Source organism: Panthera uncia, assembly GCF_023721935.1.
Source record: "Panthera uncia isolate 11264 chromosome D3 unlocalized genomic scaffold, Puncia_PCG_1.0 HiC_scaffold_8, whole genome shotgun sequence".
NCBI lineage: Eukaryota > Metazoa > Chordata > Mammalia > Carnivora > Felidae > Panthera > Panthera uncia.
In genome coordinates this window covers 73,642,030-73,669,097 of record NW_026057586.1, presented here as the reverse complement: position 1 = coordinate 73,669,097, position 27,068 = coordinate 73,642,030, and the positions used below count along the sequence as shown (strand labels likewise).

Below are 27,068 nucleotides of genomic sequence, written 5' to 3'. Positions count from 1 at the left end.
AGGAAAAAAAATCAACTGGTATTCTTTCATACTTGACCAATTTGATAAAGCCATCCTCTTTCGGAATCCTGCATTGCTGTGCAATAAGCCCCACGCTTGGATTAAACCTCTTCTGTGTTCCCTTTTCAGAAAGGGGATGCCAGTTCCCTCCTGGAGTAGAGAGGGAGGAGAAATTAGACTTACAAACTGCTGACAAAGTTTTTACTTTTTAGTAGGCAGAATTTTGCGAAATGTCAGATTGACCCGTGGAGCTAGAATCTTCTTTCGGACGGGGAGACTGTGATACCAGTGAGTGTTGGTCGGGTGGTTCATCATAAGCAAACTTCCGTGGGCCAGCTGAAGCCTGACCACCTCCACCTTCCGGGAGGGCTGCTTCCCCCGAGAATCCTTATGCCGGAAGAAGAAATCTCTGCAGGCCCCGAAGGAGACCGAGGCTATGGGGCTCCCGGGAGCCAGTTCCCTTTCATCATCTCTGTGTTCACTGATGTGGTCACGGCCATCTTTGTACCTGCCACGAGAAAACAAGCACGATGTACAAAACGGCTCTCTCCCGAAATGTGCCAGAACCCTTGCTGTCCTACTGCGTGAAAGGTGCGAGGAGCAGCCCCCGCTCATGGTTCTGCAGGGGCGGGGGGGCCTCCTCCGGGTACGCAGATGAGCCGCGCCTGGTCTCCATTTGACCTCTTCCTATTTGATCCCTCACCTTAAAACACACCTCACCAAAAGAAGCCACGAACACGTCTTCCACTCCTCCCAGTTTGTGTATGTAAACCAGTATAACATAAGATGGTTTCTCCCTACACTTAGACTCTGCACAGATAGCGTAAGTGCCCATCTCTGAGCTCCTGGTACCCCTCTCTCCCTCACTTCTCCAGCCAGATCAGTGGGATTCCCGTTCTATACGCACCCCAAGCCCCCTCTGCTCTTCCTCCAGATGTGTGTGTGGCTCATGCCCTCTCTCCAGTTAGTCTCCAACTCCAACATCAGCATCTCGGTAAGCCCTCTGCTAACCACCTTCCCCTAAACTCAGGGTTCGTAAGCGGAGCGATTCTGTCCCCCGCCCAAGGGACGCCTGGCAATGTTTGGAGACACTCTGGTGGCTGCGACTGGGAAGGGGATGCCCCTGGCATCCAGTGGGTGGAAGCCAGGGATGTTGCTCCCATCCTGTGATGCACAGGGCAGTCCCAAGAGGAATCACCTGGCCTGAAACATCAGTGTCGCTGCTGAGAAACCCTGACCTAAACCCAGATCCCTTCCTCCTCGCCATTCTTTAGCAAAATCAGCCTGTTTCATTTTCTTTCAGACACTTGTCAGCATCTCGAATGATCTTGTTCAACTGTTTGTTCATCAGACAATCCCCTCTCGCTTCCCAGTGCAGCACGGGCTCCACGAAGACTGACCGCTGGTGCTGTCCCTGCTGCACTAAGGAATTACTTGTACAAATGAGTAAAATATGGTGAAATCTAAACTCATGCCTTCAGAAGAAGAAGATTTATACAATTCAGTCCAGCAACCTAAAGAAGAAAAAGTAAAACGCAGGTAGGACGTTACCTGTTAACGAGCACAAAGTTGAAGGTCTCTCCAGTCACCGCAGAAACACGATCCCGGACGCGCTCTAGAACTGGGATCCAGGGCTTTGGAGACAGAGTAAGGCCCGAAAACGTGTAGGTCAGCCCGGGGTTGCCGTAGGTCGCCTGCTTCCTGGGCACACTGTGCCACTTCCCAAACACCTGGACCCTGGCCAGCGCGCCTGTGCAGATAGAACATGGCAGCTCAGGAGGGCAGGCAGGTGAGGACCCCACACGTTTGCTCCCTGAGTATTCAGGATCGAAAGGGGACTAAATCAGGAAGTAACATTTAGTCTCCTGACCAAGGACAAAACTCCCTGTTGCTAGCCCAAAATGTTCATGTAAGAACAGTGATTCTTGTCCTACACTTACAGAAACACGGTCTTGTCCATTTTCTTTTTTTTTTAATACCGTGACTTCATTGTCTTGCCTACAGTGGGAACGTATCAAGAGGCTGAAACGCAAGCAAGCTGAAGTCAGGCTGCACGCTAGGGTGATCCCGCCAACCGCGGGGACCGAGGGTGTGGAGCCCCCAAGAAGGTGAAATTAATGCAGCCAAGGCTGTAGGCTGGGGTCTCCGTGGGCTTTTCTATGCCTGCAAGTGCTCTGCCACCTTGCAGGCGTTCTCAGTGTGCGTTCGGGTCACCCGGCATCACCCGGAAACAGCCGCTAGAGCGTGGGGGAGGGGCCGGTGATCCACGTTCTCAGAAGCAACAAGGTCCTCCAGGTGATGCAGAGAACCGCCGCTGGGAGGAACTACCTGGTTATTTGCCGTGTCTCCTACGAGACCAGCTGCACCTCAGAATCACCTGGAAGCTTTCTAAAAACACCGATGCCCAGGCTGCACCCCACCCTACTCTGATTCAGTTGGTCCCGGGTAGAACGCAGCATCTTTTTTCTTATTTTTAACCTTCCCAGATGATTCTAATCAGTGGCCAAGTGGCAAGTCACTCTCAGCATCTGCCAGCTCCCGGTGGTGGGTGGGCAAACTTTTCTCCAGTTTGTGTCCCGAGCGCCCAACAAGGTGCCTGGCCCAGAGAATAGGTGTTGAATCAGTAAATGAAGTCACCCGTAACCAATGGCTCCCGAGTTCGTTATTTCTCCAAACACAGCCCGCTAGTTGTATGAAACAAGTCTTCATACACGGTCCTCTGCTTACCTGTAAAATACTCCACTTCCCGCTCCAGCTCCTGGAAAATCTTGTCTGCTTCGGCTTTGCCAAACAGGACTGTGTAATCACAGCTCAGGCCCTCAGCCCGGATGTGCTGCCAGCTGGGGCCGGCCTGGTGGCCTGCATTCCCCGGGGTCTCCGCCTTCGGCCTTTTCCTGCCACCCTCCTGGTCCGCTTGCCGGCCTGCTGGACCTTCTCCGCTCACCTCTCGCTCCCTCTTTCCCAAAAGGTCCCCTAACGCCCCTTTCACCAGGAATCTGTCCATCCTGTCTCCACGAAGCAAAGACCTGGGCGCCAGAGGCAGGGCGGAGAGAGAGATTGCCCAGGCTCGGTCCCAGATCCAAAAATCGGCTTGGTGGAGAAGTGGTCCCACTGCATTTCTCCGCGGTGCTTTCAAGTTCCCACTTTTAACACCATGTTCTAGAACAGAAGTAGAGGATGTTGAAGTTGGAAGTGTCCCTCAGGATGTCCTGGGTCTCCCACACCTGGCTATGAATCACAATCTGCTTGCAAAACCCCCAAAGCCTGCATTCCACCCGCAAGCACCTGACCTTATAAAGAAAGGACGCCTTTCCTGGGACGCCTGGAGAGGTGAAGGGGTTCGCCTAAAGTCACTCAGAAAAGCAGATTCCCTGTCTCCTTTTCACCCACTGCTGACCGGCCCTCCGACGCCACTACCCCCTCGGGTAAGCATAGCGATCCTCAAATGGCTACGATTCAGAGTCTGAATGTAAAAGTTAAGCGTGATCACCCGCACGCCCAACTCCAAAAGAACTGCGTGGGGCCCAAAAGATCACCCGCACGCCCAACTCCAAAAGAACTGCCCGTGCGTGGGGCCAGGGGAGGCGAGGGCGCCCTGAGAAACCCCAGAGAGCACCCGCGCCGCCCTGAGCCCTGCAAACACCGGAGGCAGGGCTGTCGGGAAGCGGACGAAATCCGCGCAGCCGCACTGCTTCCGGGCGGATTTCGGCGCCGGCTGGGAAATGCAGGCGCCTACAAACAGTATGGTGGCGGCTTCCTGGCGCCACCTGCTGGCCTTCTGGGCGCGCGGCACTCACTGCCGGGTTTCAGCCTGACTGCCTGGACTGTGCCGGCTGAGGATCCCGTGTGGTTTGGGAGCAGCTGTTGGGTGTCGCCTCTCCTCAGGGGCCACTGGGCGTCCAGGTAGGGAGCTGGGCCACCAGGTGGGAGCACGATTCCATGGCTCCTCTATCCGTCTCCACCACCCTAGCTGTGTGGCTCCTACAGGTTGCTAAAACTCTCTGGGTTTGAATTGCTTCATCTATACAGTAAGGGCTATAAAACCTATGCCCTGAGAGCACCATGAGGGTTATTAGATAAGATGTGTGAGAAATGCTTCTGTGCTCCAAATAAATGAGGGGCGCCTGGGTGGCTCAGTCAGTTAAGCGTCCGACTTCAGCTCAGGTCATGATCTCGCGGTCGTGAGTTCGAGGCCCGCGTCGGGCTCTGGGCTGATGGCTCAGAGCCTGGAGCCTGTTTCCGATTCTGTGTCTCCCTCTCTCTCTGCCCCTCCCCCGTTCATGCTCTGTCTCTCCCTGTCCCAAAAATAAATAAACATTAAAAAAATAAATAAATAAATGGTAGGTTCCGTCAGTGCTCCTAATTTTGGTTTACTCTCTGTCTCCCCCAGTGGAGTGAACGAACGCTCGGGGAGACCGGAGCCCTCTTTTTGAATGATCTCCGCGCACAGTTGTGCAGGTTTGGACAAAAGCACACAGTCGTGTGACCACCAGCACAAGGAATCTCCAGAGGCTCCCTGGGGTTCTGTCGCCCCACAAGATCCCCCCCCCCCAAGCCTCTTATCAGCTCCCTTTCACCCCTGAGCTTCCAACCACCGAGGTGTTGCCTGTCTCTATGGTTTTGTCTTTTCCAGACTTTCTTAGGAAGGCTATACAATATACAGCCTTTCTTTTAGTCCAAAAGCTGTCAAGACGCACCCCTTGTTCGTATTGGTTGGTTGTTCCTTCTACTGCTAGGTAGCATTCTATTGTATGGATGCCCCACAGTTTGTTACCCACCCCCCACCCCCATGAGGCACGTTTTTACAAATGAAGTCACCGTATCCATTCACGCATGAACTTTTGTGTGAATGCAGATTTTAACTGCACTTGGGTGAACCGCAGGGGTGCGTGGTAAGCGTCTGGTTCACTTGATACGCAAGCTGCTGAACTGTTTCCCAAAGTGGCCGGAAGCGCAAATGAAGTTGAGTTAGGGGCTTCTCTCCTTACACACCGGGCTCCTTGCCCCAGGCGCTGGAACACAACAGCAGTCAGATAAAAGTCCCTGCCCCCAGCAGGGTTCAATTTTGGAGGTGGAGACCAACAAGGAAATAAACAAGTATAGACAGTACAGAAGCTATAGAGTGACCAGCTAGAAAGTGGGGGAAGAGAAGGCCTTTCAGAGGAAGGGACCTCGGACCCAAAGCTTACCAGGTTTTTGGGGGGGGGGGGGCAGCGTGTGCAAGGCCGTACAGGCCAGGCAAGGGACAGGCTGGACTGTCCAGTGAATGTGAGAAAGCCAGATTCGGCCACCTCGCAGTAGTAGGGGCTCCCGTCCGAGCGGGGAAACAGCTCTACCAGCAGCGTAACAAGCTGGGGTTTATTCTAAAACCGATTTGAAAACTACAGGAGGATTTTACCTGGGGATTACCACGATTCATTTACATTTCAAAAGCAGCACTCTGGCGGCAAAGAGGGGAGCGGCCAGGATAGTAGCCAGGCGACGCACAGCGGCAGTTGAATCTGGGGTTTGTTTTGGAGATAGAGCCAAGAGGCCTGTTGATGGTTTGGACGCGGGGAGGGAGGGAGGGAACAAGAAGAATCGCAGGTGTATTGGGAAGAGTTTCTGGAATTTACTCTTCAAGACCTCAATTCCAGTCTCCCCCAAATCTTACAGGTTAGGCTAAACGCGGGACCGCACTAGGCCCTAGTTTAAGACCAGTAAAGTAGGTTGTGAAAACTGGGGCGTGCACCCGGACCTAAGGGCAAAACAAATTACTATTGTAATGTTAATTGCACCCCCACTACAACCCAGTGGGGCAGGTACTTCCAGCTCCTTTCCACTGCGGGGAGGTGAAGGGACGGGCCCCAAGGCAGAGGTGTGACTGCTGAGTACAATGAATGAAAGACTAAAACACCTAAGAAAACTCACCCTCCGGCCAGAGGCTTCCAAGCCCCACCAGGAGCCAGGGGCGTTGCTCCGCGGGCCCTCCGGCACATGCGCATTAGACCCCCACCGCCCCCTGCCCAGCCCCCCCCGATCGGAGCATGCGCGGGGCGTTTGGCGCCAATTTCGGACCGCTGCAGCCGGCGCATACCGCGGGTTCCCGGGCGGCGCGCGTTCACTCTCCCCGGCTCCGGGATGATTGGCCAGAAGACCCTCTACTCCTTCTTCTCCCCGAACCCCGCCGGGAAACGACGTACCCGCAGCCCCGAGCCGGCCGACCCAGGGACCGGCGTGGCGGCGGTAGCTGAGGAGAGCGGGGATGCGGCGGTGAGGCGCGGCGGGGACCGGGCACCGGGAGCAAGGGACCGGGAGGAGGGACCGGGGTCCCGCCCGACCGAGGGGTAACAGGGATGCACCGCTGACCCGTTAACTTGGGTCCTAGTGTTCAAAGCCGCCTGCACGTGTTCAAAACAGCCCAGGCAGTTTTCTATCGGCGGCCATTCTGAGGGGCCAGCCAATGGGGATGGATCGCGGGGCCCACTGCGCCAATCAGACGCGAGGGGGCCGCCCCGCTCGGCCCGCCGTCCAATCGGAGAGGACACGGGGCGGGAGCCCGAAGGGGTTTTGCCGCGAAAAGACCACGTGGGGACGCGGGTGGCGGGTCCGAGGGGGCGGGGCTCCTGGGTCGCGGCCTCCCAGCCCTTGTACCCCTCCGGAGGTGTCGCGGGCCTTGCTTCCTGCCCCTCTGCCAGCCGCAGTTTGGTACGCAACCCAAAACTGGGGTCAGCGGCCTGCCTTCCCGGCTGGGCTCCCTCACTCCGATTTTGCTGCGACTTGCCCCCTGGCGGCTGCGTCCCCGCGGATGGGCGTGCTGCTCAATGGGCCCTGGGGATGGGGGCGGCAGCTGCGGGCGCCCGGGCGCGGCCCGCTGCGGCTCGTGACCAGCCTGCGCGGGGATCGCTTGCAGGCCAGCCCTGCCAAGAAGGCCCGGGCCGGACAGGAGGACCCCGGCACGCCCCCCACCTCGCCGCTGAGCCCCGAACAGTTGGTCCGCATCCAGAGGAACAAGGCCGCCGCCCTGCTCAGACTCGCCGCGCGCAACGTGCCCGTGGGTTTCGGTGAGAGTTGGAAGAAGCACCTCAGCGCCGAGTTCGGGAAACCGTATTTCATAAAGGTAAGCCTGGAGGCTGCGGGGCCCTTTGTGTTGCTCGTACAACTTGCGGAGTCCGCGTTTGTAGAATATTGCTTCCGCGTTTGTAGGATATTGCTTCCGTAGGCTTCTGTATTCCCTCCTTTAACGTCCTTGTGAGCTACGAAAGTAAAATACACCCATGGTGTTTTGCATTTGCACGCCTTAAGAGCTTACTGTAAGATGATCGGGGTCTTTGTTAACCATTCAGTTGGTCTGCTCTCCAGGGAAGAGCTGCGTGGTAAAATCGCAAACCCCTGACTGCGTTGACACCCGGTTCAACCTTTACAAAAAGAGGGGAGGGGTTGGCACCAAGAGGAAGTCAAAGCAGCCAGGCCCATCAACTCTGACCCAGTCGAAACAGAGGGGAAGGGTACTGACTTTGGAGTGGGACATCCTCGGTGACCCGCAAGTACAGTTGTTCCTTGCTGTTTTTCAAAAGAATTTGGATATAAAACACGGCGAGGAGCTAGGTGGTGCTTCTGTTAGCTTACATTGGAAGTTTTCTTAATGAATTCTCGTGCTTTCCGGTGAGAATCTGATTTTATTTTATTTTTTTTTTTCAACGTTTTTTATTTATTTTTGGGACAGAGAGAGACAGAGCATGAACGGGGGAGGGGCAGAGAGAGAGGGAGACACAGAATGAGAAACAGGCTCCAGGCTCCGAGCCATCAGCCCAGAGCCTGACGCGGGGCTCGAACTCACAGACCGCGAGATCGTGACCTGGCTGAAGTCGGACGCTTAACCGACTGCGCCACCCAGGCGCCCCGAGAATCTGATTTTAAATCTAATTTGCCTTTACCTCAGCTCATGGGATTTGTTGCAGAAGAAAGAAAACATTACACCGTGTACCCACCCCCACACCAAGTCTTCACCTGGACGCAAATGTGTGACATAAGACATGTAAGTACAAGTTGTCGGTGAGTTTTAGTAAAAGGGGGGGAGGGTGAGAATCCAGTAGTTATTTGTGAATGGCCCTGGAGTTAAGGCACTGTCCATCATTGAGTGATAAATGCTGAAATGGTGAGTTTTGGGCTGGCTGTTTTGTAGCCTGTTAACTTTCTAACTTTTAGCATGTGCCACCAAGGCAGCAAAAAAGAAAAAAAAATTATACGTAGACTTTGGGTCTGTGTGCTCTAATTTTTTGGATTTTATTTAATCCTGAAAGCAGCTCCATGCCAGCATCACATCTTATTGTGGTGGCGGTGAGGAAACTGAGGCAGGAAGCGGTTAGGTCTTTTTCAGTTGGTTATTGTCCATCCACCTTGACCTGCAGGTCAGTACTCTCTTTGTCTGACCACACTGTCTTTCATAGGTGATGCTTTCAAGCTCTTCCGGCCTCAGCAATTCTGCTGCCCTTTTAACAGACCCCTTTGCTCTGGTTCATTCCGTGCAACATCTACTGACTGGCTTGGTCTGGTCACTTCAGTCTCCTGCTCAGAAGCTTGTTTATGGCTTCATACTGTACGAACGACAGAAGCTGAACATGAAAATAGCCGTGGCCTACTGCCCGGCCTGTCCTCCACCCCCAACCCTCTTGCTTCAGAGTTGGACAGTGTGACAAGAATCCTCTCTTCTGTCTTTTGAAAAACTCGATGAGATCCATCTATGGCACCTCCTGGAAGCCTGTTACCCACTACCTTTGTGATCTGGGCTTCCTCTCCAGTACATTTAGTGTCTCTTCATGCTGGAGTACTCTGTACACCCAGCTCGGGGCTTGAGATTTTATATTTTGTTCTTATCCTGTTCCCTTCCCCGTCTTGTAAGCCAAGGGCAGGAATGTGTGATTTGGTAAATCCTGTCTCTGTTAAATCTCGTAGAAATGAGATTAGGTGAATAACCCATTTAGATAAGGCTGTCACACCTAATATTTAGCAGACTTGACAGTTTTTCACTTTAGAGCGAGAGCTTTGAATAGAGCTCCCGGTTTTCTAAAGTTAAAGAAACCAAGTCCTGTTTAACTCAGTACGAGTTTGTGCCTTGTTTGAACAGTGGGTCCTGTTTTGAATGCCAGTGACCACTGTCAACAGGAAAAGGAGAACGTGACAGTTCTGTGGATCAGGTGGCTCAGGGAGTTGTCTTGACAGACGGGGAGGTTTAGTGACTCCTTCGGGGTCGTCCCTTATCCAGGACCGGAACCGAAGGCTTCCCTGCTGGGACCGGCTGCTTCACGAGGGAGAATATGCTGAGGACGGGGTGCGCACCAATGGGAGGAGCAGGGGGGTCCTCAGAAACTTCCCGATGTCTGAAGGTTGGGTTGTGAAGGATGTGGTGTATGTTAGGCACGAGAGAAGCTTCTGAGAAGGAACAGCAGGGCCAGAAACATGAGAATGAGGAGGTGGGCCGGCACCGGATCGAACCGACTAGCTGTATTTTAATACTGCCTGTGACAGTGACCTCATTACTTGAAATTGCCCTCGTTGAAAAGCAATTTGTAAAATACACCTGTCCTGGGACCAGCGCCTCCGCTCTTCTGAATCTGTTCCATACGTAGAGAAACAGTGTATAAGGATACACATATTAGGGTGTTTGCTGCAGTATTTTTCTTGTGACAGAAAAAACTTAGGAAACAAGCCAACTACTTATTAGTGGCTGAGTGCTTTGGGGATTGGAGGACGCGTAAAAGGCACGATGTAGGGTGATGGCTACAATAACCCCAACTGTATAGGTCACTTTACAACGTTGACTCAGGAGGGGATAAGGAAGAGCAGGAGGCCCCGAACCACTCTGTGTGTTTCTGGATGGTTGTACTTGTGCCAAGGGCACGTTTTTTGAAATTTGAAAAACGAAGGGGATGAGAAAGACCTGAACCTGTTTTCACACACTTGCGTCAGAGAAGGAGTGGGGCCGTGCAGCAGGGTGACGGAGTGAAGGCTAACTTGATAATGGAAAGTAATGGTGCCGGGTCACCCTCTCCCTTCTGGGGCTTCTTAGTTGGGTTGGAGAGCCGCCTGTCTCCTCATCACGGTCCTTTGTACAGGTTATCAGGCAGGCAGGTGTTCGTGTAAACTGCCTATGCGACAGTATTTACTCTCTTGCCACCTGGTGTTCACAGGTGAAGGTTGTCATCCTGGGACAGGATCCATATCACGGACCCAATCAAGCCCACGGTCTCTGCTTTAGTGTTCAAAGACCCATTCCACCTCCACCCAGGTACGATTGCTTCACAGATGGCTCGGGTCCAAGTGTGATTACTTTCAGGTGTGTGCTTTGTGGATCATACGTGCACTTGGGAGACTTCCAATAGCCATTGGAGTAGGATTTCTCCATCTTGGTACTGTCAACATCAGGGGTTGGGTCTTTTTATGGGAGAGGTGAAGGGTGTTTAGTAGTGGCTTCTACCCGCTGCCGCCCCCCCCCCCCCCCGCAGAACTAGAGGTGCTGGTAAAATGGCAGTGATGGATGTCTTTGGACAGTGCCCGAAGTCCCCTGGGGTGCAAAAATGACCCCTAATTAAAAACCACTGCTTTGGAGAATTTGACGTATAAAATGTAAGAACATAACAAATACACAAAGATCTAAAACTAGAAGCATTAATTGGGAGGGAGGTTGTAACTCCTGGGCTGATTTACTTAAGTCATCCAAAGTGCTATTCCTTAAATTCAAGCCTAAACCAAAAGAAAGGTCTTTGGCAAGGTTACCGGTCAGAGGAGTGTGATGCTTCCTCACGAATCCGCCGGGTCCGTTCGGCCCTCCCCCTGCACGGGCTGGGGTGCAGGCTGGAATCCACGTGTATGTTGGAGGCTACTGGATTCTCGGAATTGTGCTCGAGATCTGTTTTTTGTTTTTCTCCTGGCTTACTTTCAGTTTGGAAAACATTTATAGAGAGCTGTCTACAGACATAGATGGTTTTGTTCATCCTGGTCACGGAGATTTATCCGGGTGGGCCAAACAAGGTAAGCCACCTACCTGGCTGCTAGATGTGTTCTGGATGGATTTCAGCACAGTCTTCCCTTGTCCTGCACTGCTTGCTTATGTTTATAAAAGAACACAGCACTGGAACATTCTCACAGACTGACTGCATTTATACAAGTCAAAATATGTGTCTCCTCTTTATCCTCCAGCCAGTGTTTTCTTTCGTGTTTTAACTGTAATTTGAAAGAGAAAAGTTTGTTCTTTCTTGTTATTTATTTTTAAGTAATCTCTACACCCAACTAGGGGCTTGAACTCACAACCCCAAGATCAAAGTTGCACGCTCCACCGACTGAGCCAGCCAGGTGCCCTTTGTAATTAATGTTTTATATTTGCTAACTTTGACCACTTGGGAGGTGACCTTACCTTTCTCATTTCAGCACTCGGGTTGTGTTTTTTCTCTGTTGAATACCATTTACAAGACTTTTTCTTTCTTCCTTTCCTTTCTTTTCTTTTTCTTTTCTTTTTCTTTTCTTCCTTTTTCTTTTCTTCCTTTCATTGGTTCTTTTCTTTCTTTCTTGTCTTTCTTTCTTGCCTAAACGTTTATTTTTGAGAGAGAATGAGAGCACAAGCTGGGAGCAGAGGATCCGAAGCAGGCTCTGTGCTGGCCACAAAAACCTCGATGCAGGGCTCCAACTTGTGAATCGTGAGGTCATAATCTGAGCCAAAATAGAACACTTAACCAACTGAACCAAGCAGACAGCCGGCCGGACTTTCTTCCTTCCTCCCTTTCTAACAAATAAACTATAACCAGATAAGGAAAGAATATTTACCATCTGATTCTTTTTTCTTTCTCTTATTATTTTTTAATTTGTTAATGTCTATTTATTTTTGAGAGAGAGACCTAGCATAAGCAGGAGAGGGCAGAGAGACACAGACTCTGAAGCAGGCTCCAGGCTCTGAGCTGTTAGCACAGAGCCCGACGTGGGGCTTGAACTCAAAAGCCTTGAGATCATGACCTGAAGCCGAAGTTGGAGGCTCAACCAACTGAGCCACCCAGGCGCCTCACTTGGGATAGACAGATGTTTGAAACAACCCTGATGACTGATGAAAGGCACGTTCACTGTTACAAACTTAGAAGATGTTGAAATTGCAGAGGTGAAAATAAAATGCTCTCTGGTCTTGCCCGGAGGTGCCCAGCAGTCATGTTGCATTGCTTTCTTTGGGAGCCGGTTTCAGACAGCTGTGCTGGACCCCGACACGGGAACGGTTCCACGGGCACAGCCCCTGTTGTCAGGTGTCTGGGCTGGCTCGTTTGTCTTTTCACCCGTTTCTTTGCTGTGTGTCTGTAGGTGTTCTCTTACTCAACGCAGTCCTCACCGTCCGGGCACATCAGGCTAATTCGCATAAGGAGAGAGGATGGGAGGAGTTTACGGATGCGGTCGTGTCCTGGCTAAATCACAACTCCAGCGGCCTCGTCTTCCTGCTCTGGGGCTCTTACGCTCAGAAGAAAGGCAGTGCCATCGATAGGGTATGGTTGTTGTGTTTTGTCTTTTAAACACTTTAAGCCAGTTGAGAAAATCTTAGGAATTTTCCGTTGTGTGGTCTTGGAAAACCCCATGTCCTAAGATGAAGCTTATTCTCCCTAAAGACTTAAGAGTTAGGGTCAGGTTTGCCATTGAAAATTAAGCAAAATTCAGACGAATTACAAGAATGATGACTTGTGTGAGAGGAAAGCACCGGGCCAACTTCTGATTCAGTAGCGTTAGTAACGCGGGCGTGGACCTGCCACATACGTAGAATGATGCGGGCACCGTCCGGTGCAAGCGATGCAGTAAGTGGCCAGTAAGGCCAAGGACCCCGCGACCACCGAGCCGCCCGCCCTCGGCTTCCCCCCACCTGCTCCTTCTCTGCTCTTCTCCCTCTGTTTCCAGAAGGAGCAGCGTACCTGGTGCCGAGATTAAAAGCCAGACGCCATCCTTGAATCTCTCCTTGCCCTCCTGGCCTTAAATCCTGTCCCCTTGCCTCCCCTGATGCCAGTCCTCCTCCCGCTCACCGTTGACGGTGCCACCAAAGGCTTTCTGTTTCTGGGGTCTACTCCCCGCGCCTTTACGTGACTGGCAACCGAGTAGGAGCCACGCGAAGGCGCTTCTCTCTCTACAGAGGGTCTGTGTCAAGGAAGCAGACGTTTTCAGGTGTTGTGAGGCAGCGCATAATAAAATCTGGCATGAGTGAACTAACTGCTGAGATCTGATTCTCTAGGCAAGTAGGAAGTGTCCGTGCGAGCCGTCTCCATCTCTGCCTTGGGGAGACTGAAGGGCCGTGTGGCTCTTCGTGTTTTAATCTTTATTATCGACAATGGTCCGGTTGGACGGGAGGCGCTTGTAAAAGCTTGGTCATTAGAGGCAAGTTGTGGGTCCAGCCCAGTGGCTTTCCTGAGCGCCGGGTCTGTCTGTCCCGGCTGCCTCGAGGCACATCACATTCGGAGCTTCCCGAGTTAACGCTCTCCTTTCCTCAGCCGGCCTCGCTGAACCTGCTGCCGCGTACTCCCCAAGGGTGGAGGGTACCTCCGGGCACTTGTCCAAACAGAAGTCCCATCCCGCACTGTCCCTCCCTCCTCCCCATCCCGCAGGTGTCAGGCCTTCAGAGCCTTTCCCCTGCTCTCAGATGCCTCCCCACCTAACTGTCTGTGCCTGGCCCAGGCCCTCACCTGATCTGGCCAGAGTGTCCCATGGAGTCCCCCCGTGGAAGGCCTTGCCTTGGGTGGGGTCTTGAGCACGAGCACGCCCCGGGCTGCCTCTCAGCCACAGCTCCCACCTTCTCCACTCCCCCCCGCCCCCCACCTCTTCCCTGTGTCCCGCTTCCCTGCCTGCCTTTGAATATCGTGCCTCCTCGGTCCAGAGACTTCCTTCAGAGCCCAGCATGGCTCACATTTTCAGGGCCAGGCTAGTAAGCACTTAACCTGCGTTACCTGTCAGGCTGCATCAAGACCCACGGGCCTTCTTTGTCCCTGCACGGCATCTCCACAAGTCGGGCACTCTTCTTCCCCGTTTACAGATGAAGACTGACGTGCGGGCTGGACTCCTTGACTTCTCTGGGGCCACACGACACGGCAGTCAGAACTTGAACCCAGGCCATCTGGCTCCCGGCTCCGTGTTTTTTTGTTTTGTTTTTATATAAGTAATATTTACCCCCAATGTGGGGCTTGACCCCCCGACCCTGCCATCGGGGGTCGCGTGCTCTTCTGACTGAGCCAGCCAGGTGCCCCTTCAGGCTCTGGTTCTTAACCACACTGCGCTGCCTGGCTTTAATGATGGCCCCTCCCGGATGGAGGTGTTTGAAGGCAGGGATGTTGTGAAAACACTTGTGAAGTAGCATTTATTTATTTTTAATATTTTTATTTTTGCCGGAGCGTGAATGGGGGAGGGGCAGAGAGAGGAGGGGCAGAGGATCTGAAGCGGGCTCGGTGCTGACAGCAGAAAGCCTGATGCCGGGGACTGAACTCAGGAACCGTGAGATCGTGACCTGAGCCAAAGTTGGATGCTCAACCCACTGAGCGCCCCAGGTGCCCCGAGGTTTTTATTTACATACAGAAAAGAAGCAAGAAAACAAACGTCCCTGGTCTTCCTGCTCCATTAACTAGAGTTGACATTTAAAAAATCAAAGTGTTCTGTTTTTGTTGACAGTTCAGGTAATACAGGAAAGTGTAAAATAGAAAGTAGATAAATGCCTTCCACTATTTCTTTTCCCTAAAGGAACTATAGTGTCTTAGATATTTTCCCAAAAAAACCTTTTTGTGTAATTATCCCTTTTTTCTTCTACTTGCGATATTTAGGTCTTTCCACATCAGCCCACTAGCTCAACCTTGTTCTTCTGATATCCTCGTGGTGTCCCCTTGTAAGAAGTTCAGGGAAGTGTTTGCAGCCAGTTGCCTAACCCTGGGTTTATGATGTGAGGTCTTTCCTGACCCAAGCTGTGGAACCTCATGCCTGCATCTCCACGTGGGTCTATGCCCCGTGGGGTCCGTTGGCAAACGCATTCTTAGCAGTGGGATCGCTAGATCCTAAGATACGGGCACTTGACCGCTGCGTAGGCGGTGCCTCCGGTCCCAGACGTGCCGACTTTGATTCTCTCGTTCTCTTTCAGAAACGTCACCACGTGCTGCAGACCGCTCACCCCTCCCCGTTGTCGGTGTACAGAGGGTTCTTTGGATGTAGACACTTCTCTAAAACCAATGAGTTGCTGCAGAAGTCTGGCAAGGAGCCCATCAACTGGAAGGATCTGTGACCCTAAACTGGGGAGGCTGTCCCTGGGCCGGCTTTTAGAAGCTGCTAGTGAAGTTACTCGCCAAGAGTGGCAGCAAAGGCTCTACTCTGGGACCTCATGTCTGTCTTTGCAACACGCCTTTGGACTAAAATATACCTTCACGGTATTTGGGAGAGAGAGGCGGTCAAATACTCCAGACCACTGCTCTCTGTGTCACCTTTATGGTAAAAGGGGACAGGAAACAGAAGCACCTTGTGGTACAGCCAGCTGTTACTTTAGTTGGACTTTAGGTTGTAGTGTTGGGTGTGTTTATTTAGCAAGGCCCTCCTTTGCCCAGCTTGGCTTCCCGTTCTTGGCCAAGTACACTGCTCCCCGCATCCTTCTGAGAGCCCCGAGGCCCCTCCTTGCAGGAAGCAGGACATTTTGCAAGTGCCCAGAAATTTGGGGCTGAAAGTTCTTGAGGACTGATCTCTGAGTGAGCCTTCAACAGATCAGGAGAGGGAAGTGAACTGGGGCTTGTTTTCTAGTTACTCTATGGGTGTTCCTAGGAATAAACAGTGGAAGTTGAACTGGAAGAAAGAGAAAGGGGAGTTATTATTTTTTTTATTTTTTATTTTTTTAAAGAGGAAATGCTTTTCTTCTCTGGAGTATCTCGAGTTGGGGGATTTCAGGAAGCACAGAGTGCCACTTGCTGTTTTTTTATGGACTGAAATCACATGGGGATTTTTTTTTCAACACTGGTGAATTTTGCTGTTTTAAAAATACTTCTGCAGATGTATATATATATTTTTTAATCCTTTGTCGGGGAGACCGTCTTTTGTTAGGTCTGTACCTCCGTCCTCCATCCTGTTAGAGATGCCGTTGCTGTGTTAGTTGGGGGAAAGGGGGCGTTAACTCCAAGTGAGCTTGGCAATAAAAAGATAGTTGAAGTTTCACTCCGTGCCCAGTGCCCTTTCTGTCAGCTCCCTCTGGCCGGGCGCGCTCCGGCTGCCCCGCAGCAACCTTTGTGGGCAGGAAGTGCTGCCCCCCCCCCCCCCAACCCTTCCGCCCCGCCCCTCGGATGGAGCCGCCCACCTCTCCAGGCCGGGTAAGCCCTGGGCGGTTCCCGGGAGGGTCACCGGGAGGGTCACCGACCGCTGGGCCTCACCCCAGCCGGGAGATGGCGATGGGGCCGTAGGTACGCGGTCAAGAACTGCGGAGACCCTAAAGAGGCCGAGTGGGGCCGGAAAAGCGTTTCTCCGGGGATCGTGGCTGCCAAGTCCTGCCAAGCCTTGGGACAGCGCAAGGGGAGCTCCCCCGCCCCCATCCCGTTAGTGTTTGCAGACCCTTCCCTGGGACTCTGGACTGGAGGTGTGAGGCTAGGGCGCTAGGAAGAAGCCCTGATGGCCCACTGACCTGCCAGCACTTGGCTGGCAGTCGGGGTGGAGGGTGGACCCTCACGTTCAAAGCCTGGACTCCCCTGGTGTCTGATGAAGAAGGAAGCCAGAAGTACATGGAAGGGCCTGGTTAACACGTGCTAGTATTTAAGTGGGCGAGAACGCATCCAGTGCTCACGGCCCCACCTCCTCTCTGCGCAGGGATTTGGAAACCTTTTGCTCGAGAACATTGCTTCCCATCTAGGCCTTCGTTTTCTAAACGTTTCAGAAGGAGGGTATGTGATCCCACACTGCCATGGGCAAGCAGGCTTTCAACAGAAGGAAGACCCAGAACCAAGATGCATTCTCAGTTTGCCCTCTGGTAACTTGGGGTGGGGGGGGGGCGGCTCCCTTATCCAAGTGAGGAATGACGAGGTGATATTTCTACATCAGTTAGGCTTTGATGCTTGGCTCCCGACACAATGCTGTCCATAGGGGAGAGGCGGTGAACTCTGGGTTACTGTAAATCATTCAAAAAGTGAACTCCTTTGCTTTTTCTTGTTTAATAGTGAGCCTTAGACATCTAGTGATACTTTAAACAGAACACAGAGCTGTGGGTTCAGTGGTTTATGACCGCCCCTCCCCCAAAGGAAATGCAGATTTGATCACTGGTTTTTGGAGTGGTCGTTATCCTTCACGTTTTGGGATTTGCTATGATCACAGCACTAGGTTTGCAGAAATGGATAAAAGGCAATCTTGGCCTTTTAGGTCAGGGGTCAGCATGCTTTTTCTATATAAAGGGTCAGGTAGTCCGTATTCTAGGGTCTGCCCTGGTTCCGTCCGTGAGAACCACTCCACTCTCTTTTGCAGACAAAGCAGCCATGTGGTAAATGTAAATGAGCAGGTGTGGCTGTTTTCCAATAAAACTTCCCGGACACTGAAATTGGAGCTGAATATGATTTGCACGTGTCACGAAATCTTGATTTTTTTTTTCCCCCTCTTGAGCATTTAACGTGTAAAGACCGCTCTTAGTTTGACTGCCATAGGGAAACAGGTCGAAGACACCTGTCCTAGGAACTCCCACTCAGATGTCTGCAGTGGCAGTGCCCATCTGTGGCATCCTGCCACCGGTCAGTTCTGCGTGGCTCACCGTGGGAACAGGTGAGAACCCGGCCAGAATGGTTCTGTCTCCCTTCTCAGGCAAGGGGAAGAGTATTTGCCGAGGGCTTTTGGAAACCGGGAAGTCCGCAATGCAAAATGACCTGGGAACCCCGAGTTGTAAACTAATTATGTGAAAGTCACTATCTGAACAGAGTCCAGCAGGGCAAAGTCAAGAGAATGTGGGTTTTTTTTGTTTGTTTGTTTTTGCTTTTTTAGACATGTTAATATGCTGCCATTATTACATGGGACATTCTGTCCATCTTAAAATTTGCTTTCTGCTTCAGTTTGCACCTAGTATAAAAAAGTAGAATTTCGGACTTGGGGAAGCACAGTTCAGTGTTTGGCAGAAAAGCAGACTTTTCATCTTTGTCAAACCTTCGAGATGTACAAGGGAGAACAGGTAGGAGGCTCTGGGCTACTTCAGAGGGTCCTGGCATGTTGATTGGTGGTGACGCATGCTGAGAAAAGTCTGGAACTTCAGTGGCCTCTCTTCCTACTTAGAGTCCTTCTGACACTTTGAATCTGAGTCTCACAACCTGAGGTCAGACCAGGAGTTCGATACTTTGCAGTCTTTGCTACTCAGTTGTATATTTCCTGTGTCTTCCTGTCCCTCTCAGCTAGTGGCTTTTGTGGTCCGGGGGGTGGTATCCACAGGCTTCAAACAAGCCCTTTGTATGCCTTAAGACTCCCCATGGATGCTTAACTGTGCGACGCAGGCAGACTGGGTCTGAGGACCCAGAAGAGGTCCCTGGGGACCAGCCAAGAGGGTTCTTGGCAAGATGGAAATCAAACGTGAGCCCGCAGGAAGCGAGAGCAGAGACCGAGGGAGCATCTGGCAAGACTTGGGAAGGAAGAGCATGAAGTCTCGTCTTTGCCTGGGGCCTGGGGTTTTTACTGAGGATTGTGGTCTGGTGCGCGTGTCCCTCTGGGCATCTGGGGACCGGTCAGAACCAGGACAGGGTCCAGGTGTCCCTCATAAATCACTTATTCCTTGGAGCCAGGGGGTCTTGGCATCGATGTCCAACACGAGCGGTCTGGAATGTGTGCATGAAGGCTTCACCCGGTCCCGCCTGAGAGGTTCTCTGTCGTGCTGGAAGACTCCAGAGATATCATTAACTCCCTGTCCCTTGCAAGGAGGACATACATGAAGCCATGGATAGGGTGGGGATGCAGGTCCTAACGAGAATAGAAGCAGGAAAAGAAGTAAGGGGGGAAAAAACCCAGCTTTTTCTTTCATGGGGTCCATTTCATTTCCCTGTCTCCTGGGGAAACAAAAACATGAATGCCAGGCCCACTCCCAGAAATTGTGATTTAAGTGGTTCTTGGGGTGAAAAGGAGACATGGGCGTTTTTATGAAGGGTCAGGTTTGCAGCCCAACCAGCAGCTTCTTTGACCAGATGCCCTGTGTTCTGTATGTTACGGAACCAGGCTGGAACGCTGGCGGAAAAACCAAGCGGCCCTCGGAGATCTTGGTGGATTGCAGATTGGTTTTACACCGGCGGGCTCAGAGGAGACTGTTTCTCCAAAGGTCTGAGCCCGGAATGCCAGTGGGGAGGGTAATTTATAGCCAACAGCCTCCATATCTGGGGGCGGTTTGCGATGCACAGCAAACAAAGGAAGAAGAAACCGGAGGAGGCGTCTCTAAGCTAGAGACCAGAGTTTGTTTTAGTCCCATCAGCCATCTTTAGCGTAATTTATCCACTTCAACATTGACGCCATGTGGTCACTTCATTTTTTTTTCTTTTCGGCAGATAATAGGATTTTCTGCATGTAAGAGGTATTTGAAGGAATCTATTTTTTCTATTATGTTGGGTAGGAAAAGTTTATGAACGATTGGTTTCCAGCCAACCATTCAGCTTCTGGAAATTACTTGTGGCCGTAGAGAGAGAGTGTCAGAGGATAGCTGAGGCACCAGAACCGAGTTCCCCATGTGTGTGTGAGTAAGGGTAGCGAGGAACTTTTCTAGTCTCTTTGGAAGTAAGGAGTTTCATTAGAAAGACGTTGCTCGGTGCCTGTCACGACGAACAAGCCACTATGCTAGAAGCTCGGTGTTTGTCGTTTGATTTCACTTTTCCCAGCCACGTGGTAAAGTACCTGGATGGACAAATAGACTCAGCCATTTGCCTAGAGCCACAGGTAACGGAGCTAGGATTCGAACCCACGGCAGCCCGATTTCAAAGCCACGTCGTCTTGCCACTGTTTACACTCTGCCCAGATCACGGTTATCGGCTGTCATCAGGGAGGACTTCCAAATGGAGTTTACAGAACGTCCTGGAGTCACGGCTCTCCCAGGAAAAAACCAGGATGTGTCCGGAGTCTGAAATGTGCCTCTTTGAAAATTTTGCACGAGCTACCCTCTAGTGAAGTCATTGGGATCGATAACCGAAGCCCCATGGTGCAGGGGCTGCGGTCTGAGGAGGACTGCAGGCGGGCAGGCAGCGTGCCAAGCCCCTGACCGGCATTGTTTCGCCCTCCGCTCCTATAAAACGTAGGTGGGGCTGGCCCGGCTTACAGCTGACGGTGCCCAGGCTTCCAGAGGACAGGCACAAAGTGGCTTCCCGCTTATGAGTCCGGGGGGGGGAAAGTTCCAAGAAGTCCACCGTTTGCCCACTTTTCCTTCTTGGAAAACAAGCCCGCAGAGGAAGTCTCTCTGGCTGCCCCTGTCCCCCTGCCATTTAAACTGTTCTGCAGAAGTTCGGGTTCTGGCGGGTTTTTCCACTTGCTCCCTCCTGGTTTACTGAGATCAGGCCCGCCAAGCTGCTGTTCCCCTTACCTCTTGTCAGAGCACAACGCCCTTCCGTGTGGCCTCTGCCTTACCGGCTCTGGTTTGGACCTGGGGGTGACCTTTGTCCTACATGCCCGCAGCCCTCCCCTCCTCGCGGAACATTCCGTAACAGCCTGTGCCGGGTTTCCCGTCTTCCCTGCCGGGCCCTAGCAAGAGCCAGCTGACCCAGCTGTTGGGGTGTTTGGGTTTTTTTTTCCTCCCTGAGCGTGAGTGGCATTTTCGTTCGGAAGGTTTTACCAAATCTTTATCTGGGGAAAGAAGCCTGGTGGTCCTTTGACAGCAGTTGTGCAAACCCATCGGAGCTTTCGCTGCAGGCTGGCTCCAGAAGCCCTTTCTCAAACACCCCACAACCCGTGTGCAATTAATTTCCTGCATGTCTCAGGAGGGCCGGGATGACTTTGTCCGTATTGCTTACGACAACTTGGACTTTAGATGCCCCATCTTGGGCTTTAGATGGCTTAGATACGTAACAATTGTGAAACCCAGCGAGGGCTGGGATTGAAGGGTGGCCGGCAGGGTCCCTCCCGGAGTGGCAGGGGGCCACACGAGTGGTTTGGTGCGAGATCTTGCCCCACTTCACCTGGGCTGTTACTGGTCTTCAGTGCCTTGAAGGTTAAGTGCTCCGGGGATCATTTTTAAACGGCAGAGGCCAGTTCCTCTGAAAGTGACGCTTACAGTCACGGTGGTGAGCAGCTAGCTGGCTTAGAGTCAGGCACACGGCAGACAAGGAACCCGGAAAATGCAACACCGAGCGCGTAATTGGGAGGACACGGGAAAGGCGGAGGGACAGGGGGTAAGTGAGCTCACCCCTCCGTGGGGTCACTGACCATAAAGCCGGCGCCCACGTGGATGGGGGTTTCACGCGCGGCGAGCTGAGCCCCTGTGCAGGAGTGTGCATGCGGGCTTTCCAGAGGGGGACGGTCACTCCTGTTTACCGGGACCTGATGTGAGGGTTGGAAATGTAACAGATCAAGGAGAAGAGCCTCTCTCTGCTTCTGTAAATGGTTATGTTGTTGGGAATCTCTGCGTGAACTCTTCCATCCGTTCCACAAACCGAAACGGTAGGGTTAGGTTTGGGCTTAGGTTTACTGAAAAGGTAGTTCTGTGATTTTTGTTGTTGTTGTTGTTGTTTTGGGGGTTTTTTTGCCCTCAAGACTCCTGTCCTTAAGGAAAACCATTCGGTTTCTCACAGGTGTCCAATCTCTCAAACTATTATTATTATGTATATTTTTAAGTGTATTCTGAAGGGGGGGCGCCTGGGTGGCTCAGTTGGTTAAGCGTCTGACTTCAGCTCAGGTCACGATCTCACAGTTGTGAGTTCGAGTCCCATGTCGGGCTCTGCACCGACAGCTCGGAGCCTGGGGCCTGCTTGGGAGTCTCTCTCTCCCTCTCTTTGTCCCTACCTTACTTCTGCACTCTCTCAAAATAAATAAAATTAAAAGAAAGAAAGCATACTCCAAGCGTCAAGCATTTATAGTGGTCCCACATTGCTAGAAAGATGTTATGTTATTTTTTAAAAAAAATTTTAATGTAGGGGCACCTGGGTGGCGCAGTCGGTTAAGCGTCCGACTTCAGCCAGGTCACGATCTCGCGGTCCGTGAGTTCGAGCCCCGCGTCAGGCTCTGGGCTGATGGCTCGGAGCCTGGAGCCTGTTTCCGATTCTGTGTCTCCCTCTCTCTCTGCCCCTCCCCCGTTCATGCTCTGTCTCTCTCTGTCCCAAAAATAAATAAAAAACGTTGAAAAAAAAAATTAAAAAAAAAATTTTTAATGTTTATTTTTGAAAGAGAGACAGAGCATGAACGGGGGAGGGGCAGAGAGAGAGAGAGAGAGAGAGACACAGAATCCAAAGCAGGCTCTAGGCTCTGAGCTGTCAGCACAGAGCCCGACGCAGGGTTCAGACTCACAAACCATGAGATCATGACCTGAGCCGATGTCAGACTTAACTGACTGAGCCACCCAGGCGCCCCTAGGCATCATTTTTTTTTTTAAGGGCTCTAGGGAGTAAAAGTCGAGTGGCACAGAGTAAAAAGGTCTCCCTGCACCACCACCCTTCCATCTGCCCCTCCTCCCTGCTGGGAGCCACTATGCACAGTTTGGTATAAAACTTCCCATATAGTTTCCTAAAGACCTATTTTGTGCCTTCACCTCGTACACAATTATCTCTCAGTGATGATGATGATTACTCTAACATCAGTGGGCTTCCATAGAAGTTGGGTGACCAACCGTCAACATTGGCCCAGGCCTGAGGGGGAGCTCCTGGGAAGCCAGTCCTTCCAGTTAAAAACTGCAAAGTAGAGACATTGTTTTATAAATGGCTTTTGCCTTCTGACAGTGTCTTGGGAGGTGAAGATACGACTTTACTGACTCGGGTTTTAAATGGAAAGACTCAGCCCATCCTCGGTCATGTGACCGGACGTGCCGACCTCCTCAGTTGGAGGAAGCCATTTTATTTCCTCTGGCAACCATCCCCTTGTTCTCTGTACTTATTGACCTGATTCTGCTCTTGATTTATTCGTATTTTTAGATTCTACTTAGGCGTGAAATCGTACGGTATTTCTCTTTCTTGGTCCGACATACGTCGCTTAGCACAATACCCCCCAGCTCCATCCCTGTTGTCGCAAATGGCAAGACTTCATTCTCTATGGCTGAGTAATATTCTGTTGTGTGTGTGCACATATATGTATATATTCCCACCTTCTTTATCCATTTGTCTGTTGACGGACACCCAGGTTGCTCCCGTATCTTGGCTGTTGTAAATAATGCTGCAGTGTATACAGAGCTGCGTGTATCTTTTCAAATCAGTGTCTTTGTTTTCCTTGGGAAAATGCTTAGTAGTGCAATTGCTGGGTCGTAGGGTAGTTCTATTTTTAGTTTTTTGAGGAACCTCCATGCTGTTTTCCAGAGCGGCTGCACCCGTTTGCATTCCCACCAACAGTGCAAAAGACATCCTCTTTCTCCGCATCCTCGCCAACATCTGTTGTTGGCTGAGTTGTTAATGTTAGCCATTCTGACAGATGTGAGGTGATGTGGTTTCCGCGCGCATTTCCCTGGTGATGAGTGACGTTGAGCATCTTTTCATGTGTCTGTCGGCCATCTGTACCCTTCTTTGGAAAAAAATCTCTGTTCGGGTCCTCTCCTCATTTTTAAAATCAGGTTGTTTTTTTTTTTTTTTTTTTTTCACGTTGAGTTGTATAAGTCCTTGACGCATTTTGGATACTCTATCACTTACAAATATCTTCTTCCATTCAGTAAGTTTTTTGTTTGCTTGTTTTGCTGATAGTTTGCTGTACAAAGGCTTTTTATTTTGATATAGTCCCAATAGTTTCTTTTATGCAAAGGAGTTCTTTTTGCCCCTGCTCAGGTGCCGGGTACGCTCTGGTTTATCACCTTTAAATCTGAGACATAAATTAAAGTATTACATGAGATACTTGATCTTTAGGGGGCAATAGAAATTTTAATCTTTTCAAATGGAGGCTCCCTCAAAGTCTTGTCCCTGTGTAAACTTTGGGATACCTTAATCTAAAGTCTCCTCTGAGTTTTGACTCCAGGATCTTTAGAGAAGCACGCATCGGCGCCCCTGGAAGCATGGTCAGAAATCTTGCATTTTGTCTGAAAACTTCATGCACGTTTCACGTTCTATTCTTTTTTTTTTTTTAATGTTTTTATTTATTTTTGAGACAGAGAGAGCCAGCATGAATGGGGGAGGGGCAGAGAGAGAGGGAGACACAGAATCGGAAGCAGGCTCCAGGCTCCGAGCTGTCAGCCCAGAGCCCGACGTGGGGCTCGAACTCACGGACCGCGAGATCGTGACCTGAGCCGAAGTCGGACGCTTAACCAGCTGAGCCATCCAGGCGCCCCTCACATTCTATTCTAAGAGACCTCTTTGTTATAATAATAGTAAACTTCCTGCCATAGAGTAAGAGGATTCTCCAGGAAGATAGGCCATGTTTGTTTATTCAGGGCCCCTCCTGCTGGACAGTGTGGGCCGGGCACCACAGGGAACCCAAGGTTACTTCGTGGTTGGCACGCGTCAAGTGTTGATTTACGCTCAAGGACGATCTTAGGATGGAGTCCCTGTTTACTCCATTCCTCAAACCAGGAAACCAACGTTTGGAGAATTCCCGTGACTGGCTCAGGGCAATCAGATGACAAATGGCAGAGTCCATTTGGCTCACCCAGATGGTCCCCATGCCAGAAGCGCTGCTTTCTGGATGTCCCTGGGCCACTCAGCGTACCTTAGCTCCCTTCCCTGCACTGGGGCCCCGGGAAACAGCCTCGCTCTTCAGGTAGCCCTGGGATTGTGCCACTCCTGTTGGGCTCACTGGAGTACCACCTTCCCAAATCAAATCAAATCAAATCAAATCAGGCCAAATCATGGGCAAGAGTGATATTCCCGGTACACATTCTCCTTTCTATTTGGAAGTAAATGGGTCTCCGGCTCCGGTAGTAACTTGAATAATTAGCTGTTGGAAATGCTCCTCTTAGCAGACCTTCCTTCCACGTTATGAGGAAGGCCGGGGCCTGGTTTTTCCACATTCCCAACACACTGGGAGTTTGGGGGCCCTCCCGTTTAGAAGAATAACCCACGTATGGAGGAAGAGGGGCTCTGGTTCGGGAAACATTGGGCTGCCTGTGGGGAGCCCAAACCCTTTCCAGCGGGACTTCTCAGAGCCCTGAATATACTAACCTGCGGTGGCAGTCTCCAAAATGTGACTCTGGGACCTGGCAGCGATGGGGACCGTCTTTCAGGGCCGGTGTCCCACAGCCACCTCTTGAGAAGCACGGAACCGTTTCATTTCTTGCCCTTCTCAATTTTCCTTCAAAGTCCCGGAAGTATGATCCTGCAACAGATCAGGGTCACAGGTTTGAGCTCTTGTGCAGGGTTCCAAGGCGGATGTGTGTGTGTGTGTGTGTGTGTGTGTGTGTGTGCGGTCAGAGTTCAGGCTCTCAGGGAGATCTGCCAGCAGGCAATTGCACTAACTCAACCGTGGGGGGAGGTGGTGGTGGGCGTAGGGGGAGCGTGAAGAAAACGCACAGACCCCGCAGGACGGCTCAGGTCCAGGACGGCTCAGCTCTGCCACTCCATGGTGGGGCCTTGGGCAACAGATGCCCCCTGTGCCTCGTCTCTTCATTGGCAAAACCGGGAGCACATACTTCCTAGAACCTTCGTGGACACGTGAAGGAACGACAAACCTGAAGCGCACGGCTTAAGACCTGGTGTCCAGTAAGTGCCCGACAAACGTTAGGCTGTATTATCGTTAAGCAATTTCCTTGGCTCGTTGGACGATCGCTTACGCCTCGCGCTGTATCTGCCTTCGGTTTCCAAAAGAGCCCTGTGTCCAGAGTCATTTTTTTCTAACTCTCGCTTGCTGGGGAAAGGGGTCAGAGAGCCTGTATCGGGAGTTATTGCGAAATTCGAACAGGTCTGGGTTTTAGGCCCCGCCTTCCCTCACAGGGTTTACTTTCTAGTGGGGAAGACAGGGGTGCGTGTAAAAGTGACCTCACACATAACTACACCCAGGGCGCATGCAGAGGGAGAGGACAGGGAGCCATGAGGGCATCGAGCAGGAGCCTGGCGTCCAGTGCAGGATGCAGTGGGGATTCAGCCGCCTGTCCAGGTGGTTGCCCGATGCCTGACCTTGACACCCACACCCTTGAGACTCGTCGGGGCAGGAGGACCCTCCAGGGAGGCAGGAAGCACGGCCCGGACACTGAGACGGACCTGAGCTAGGTGGAGGCATCGATGCATCCCGTGGGTTTACCCTTCTGGGTGCTAGGCGCTGCACTGCGGAGCCGGGGGCAGGCCACAGCCAGCCCTCGTCCCGACGAAGCTTACATTCCACGGAGGGGTATGAGTGAGCATATCAGCATAGCGTCAGCTCACAGGGACGCATAGTGTCAGCTCAGCATATGGTAAGTGACACGAAGGAAAGGGACGGGTCATTGAGAATAAGACCCGTGGGTGTCAGGGTGGGTCTGGAGTGGGAACATTGAAGCAAAGACAGAAAAAGGGGCAAGAGATAACTATGCCAGGGAGCAGTGGTGGGAAAGAACATTCCAGAACACGGGCCCACAAGCATGGGCTGAACAGGGACCAATGGCCAGAGAGTGGGCCGGGGCCAGATCCCCAGGGCCATGTGGACCACAAAGGAGTATGATGAAGGAGCCACTGAGAATGTGAAATTCAGTTCAGCTGCTCACTGCCAGAGTGACTTTGGGCAAGTTTAACTTCTTGAGCCCTGAGATTCCTTTTCATTTAAAAACAAAACAAAAGGCTGCTCATGATACTTATCTCACAGAGTAGAATGAGATCATGATTATAAAACGCTTCGTACAGAGCCTGGCACACAGGAAGTACTATACAAATCTTAACTATCGGTGCTAATATACAGGTTTTAATCAGTAGACAGGGTGCCTTGCATTTTGTGGGGTATATTTTTTAACTTTTTGCTATAGAAGAAAGTTAACTTTTGGGGCGCCTGGGTGGCTCAGTCGGTTAAGCGTCCGGCTTCGGCTCAGGTCATGATCTCACGGT

At 51.7% G+C, this 27,068-nt stretch overlaps 2 protein-coding genes across 5 annotated transcripts; one reads left to right on the top strand and one right to left on the bottom strand.

The window, feature by feature from the left end:
* Positions 1 to 23: 23 nt before the first annotated feature.
* ALKBH2 (alkB homolog 2, alpha-ketoglutarate dependent dioxygenase) lies at positions 24 to 11,553 on the bottom strand. 4 transcript variants are annotated; one of them, XM_049619190.1, is made up of 5 exons: positions 11,393 to 11,553; positions 11,024 to 11,202; positions 2,728 to 3,159; positions 1,552 to 1,750; positions 24 to 508 (listed from the first exon to the last, which is right to left on the bottom strand). In XM_049619190.1, exons 3-5 carry the CDS (start codon positions 3,002 to 3,004, stop codon positions 202 to 204), a joined length of 783 nt encoding a protein of 260 aa, XP_049475147.1. In that variant the 5' UTR covers positions 3,005 to 3,159; positions 11,024 to 11,202; positions 11,393 to 11,553; the 3' UTR covers positions 24 to 201. The 4 variants fall into 4 exon arrangements, with proteins under 4 accessions (XP_049475147.1, XP_049475149.1, XP_049475150.1 ...); XM_049619192.1 differs by lacking the exon at positions 11,393 to 11,553 and having other exon boundaries at positions 11,024 to 11,312; XM_049619193.1 differs by lacking the exons at positions 11,024 to 11,202; positions 11,393 to 11,553 and adding an exon at positions 5,911 to 5,961.
* Positions 6,039 to 16,167, top strand: UNG (uracil DNA glycosylase). The gene is made up of 7 exons (XM_049619189.1): positions 6,039 to 6,252; positions 6,893 to 7,099; positions 7,922 to 8,017; positions 10,170 to 10,267; positions 10,922 to 11,010; positions 12,319 to 12,497; positions 15,113 to 16,167. Exons 1-7 carry the CDS (start codon positions 6,121 to 6,123, stop codon positions 15,251 to 15,253), a joined length of 942 nt encoding a protein of 313 aa, XP_049475146.1. The 5' UTR covers positions 6,039 to 6,120; the 3' UTR covers positions 15,254 to 16,167.
* The last annotated feature ends 10,901 nt before the right edge of the window (positions 16,168 to 27,068 follow it).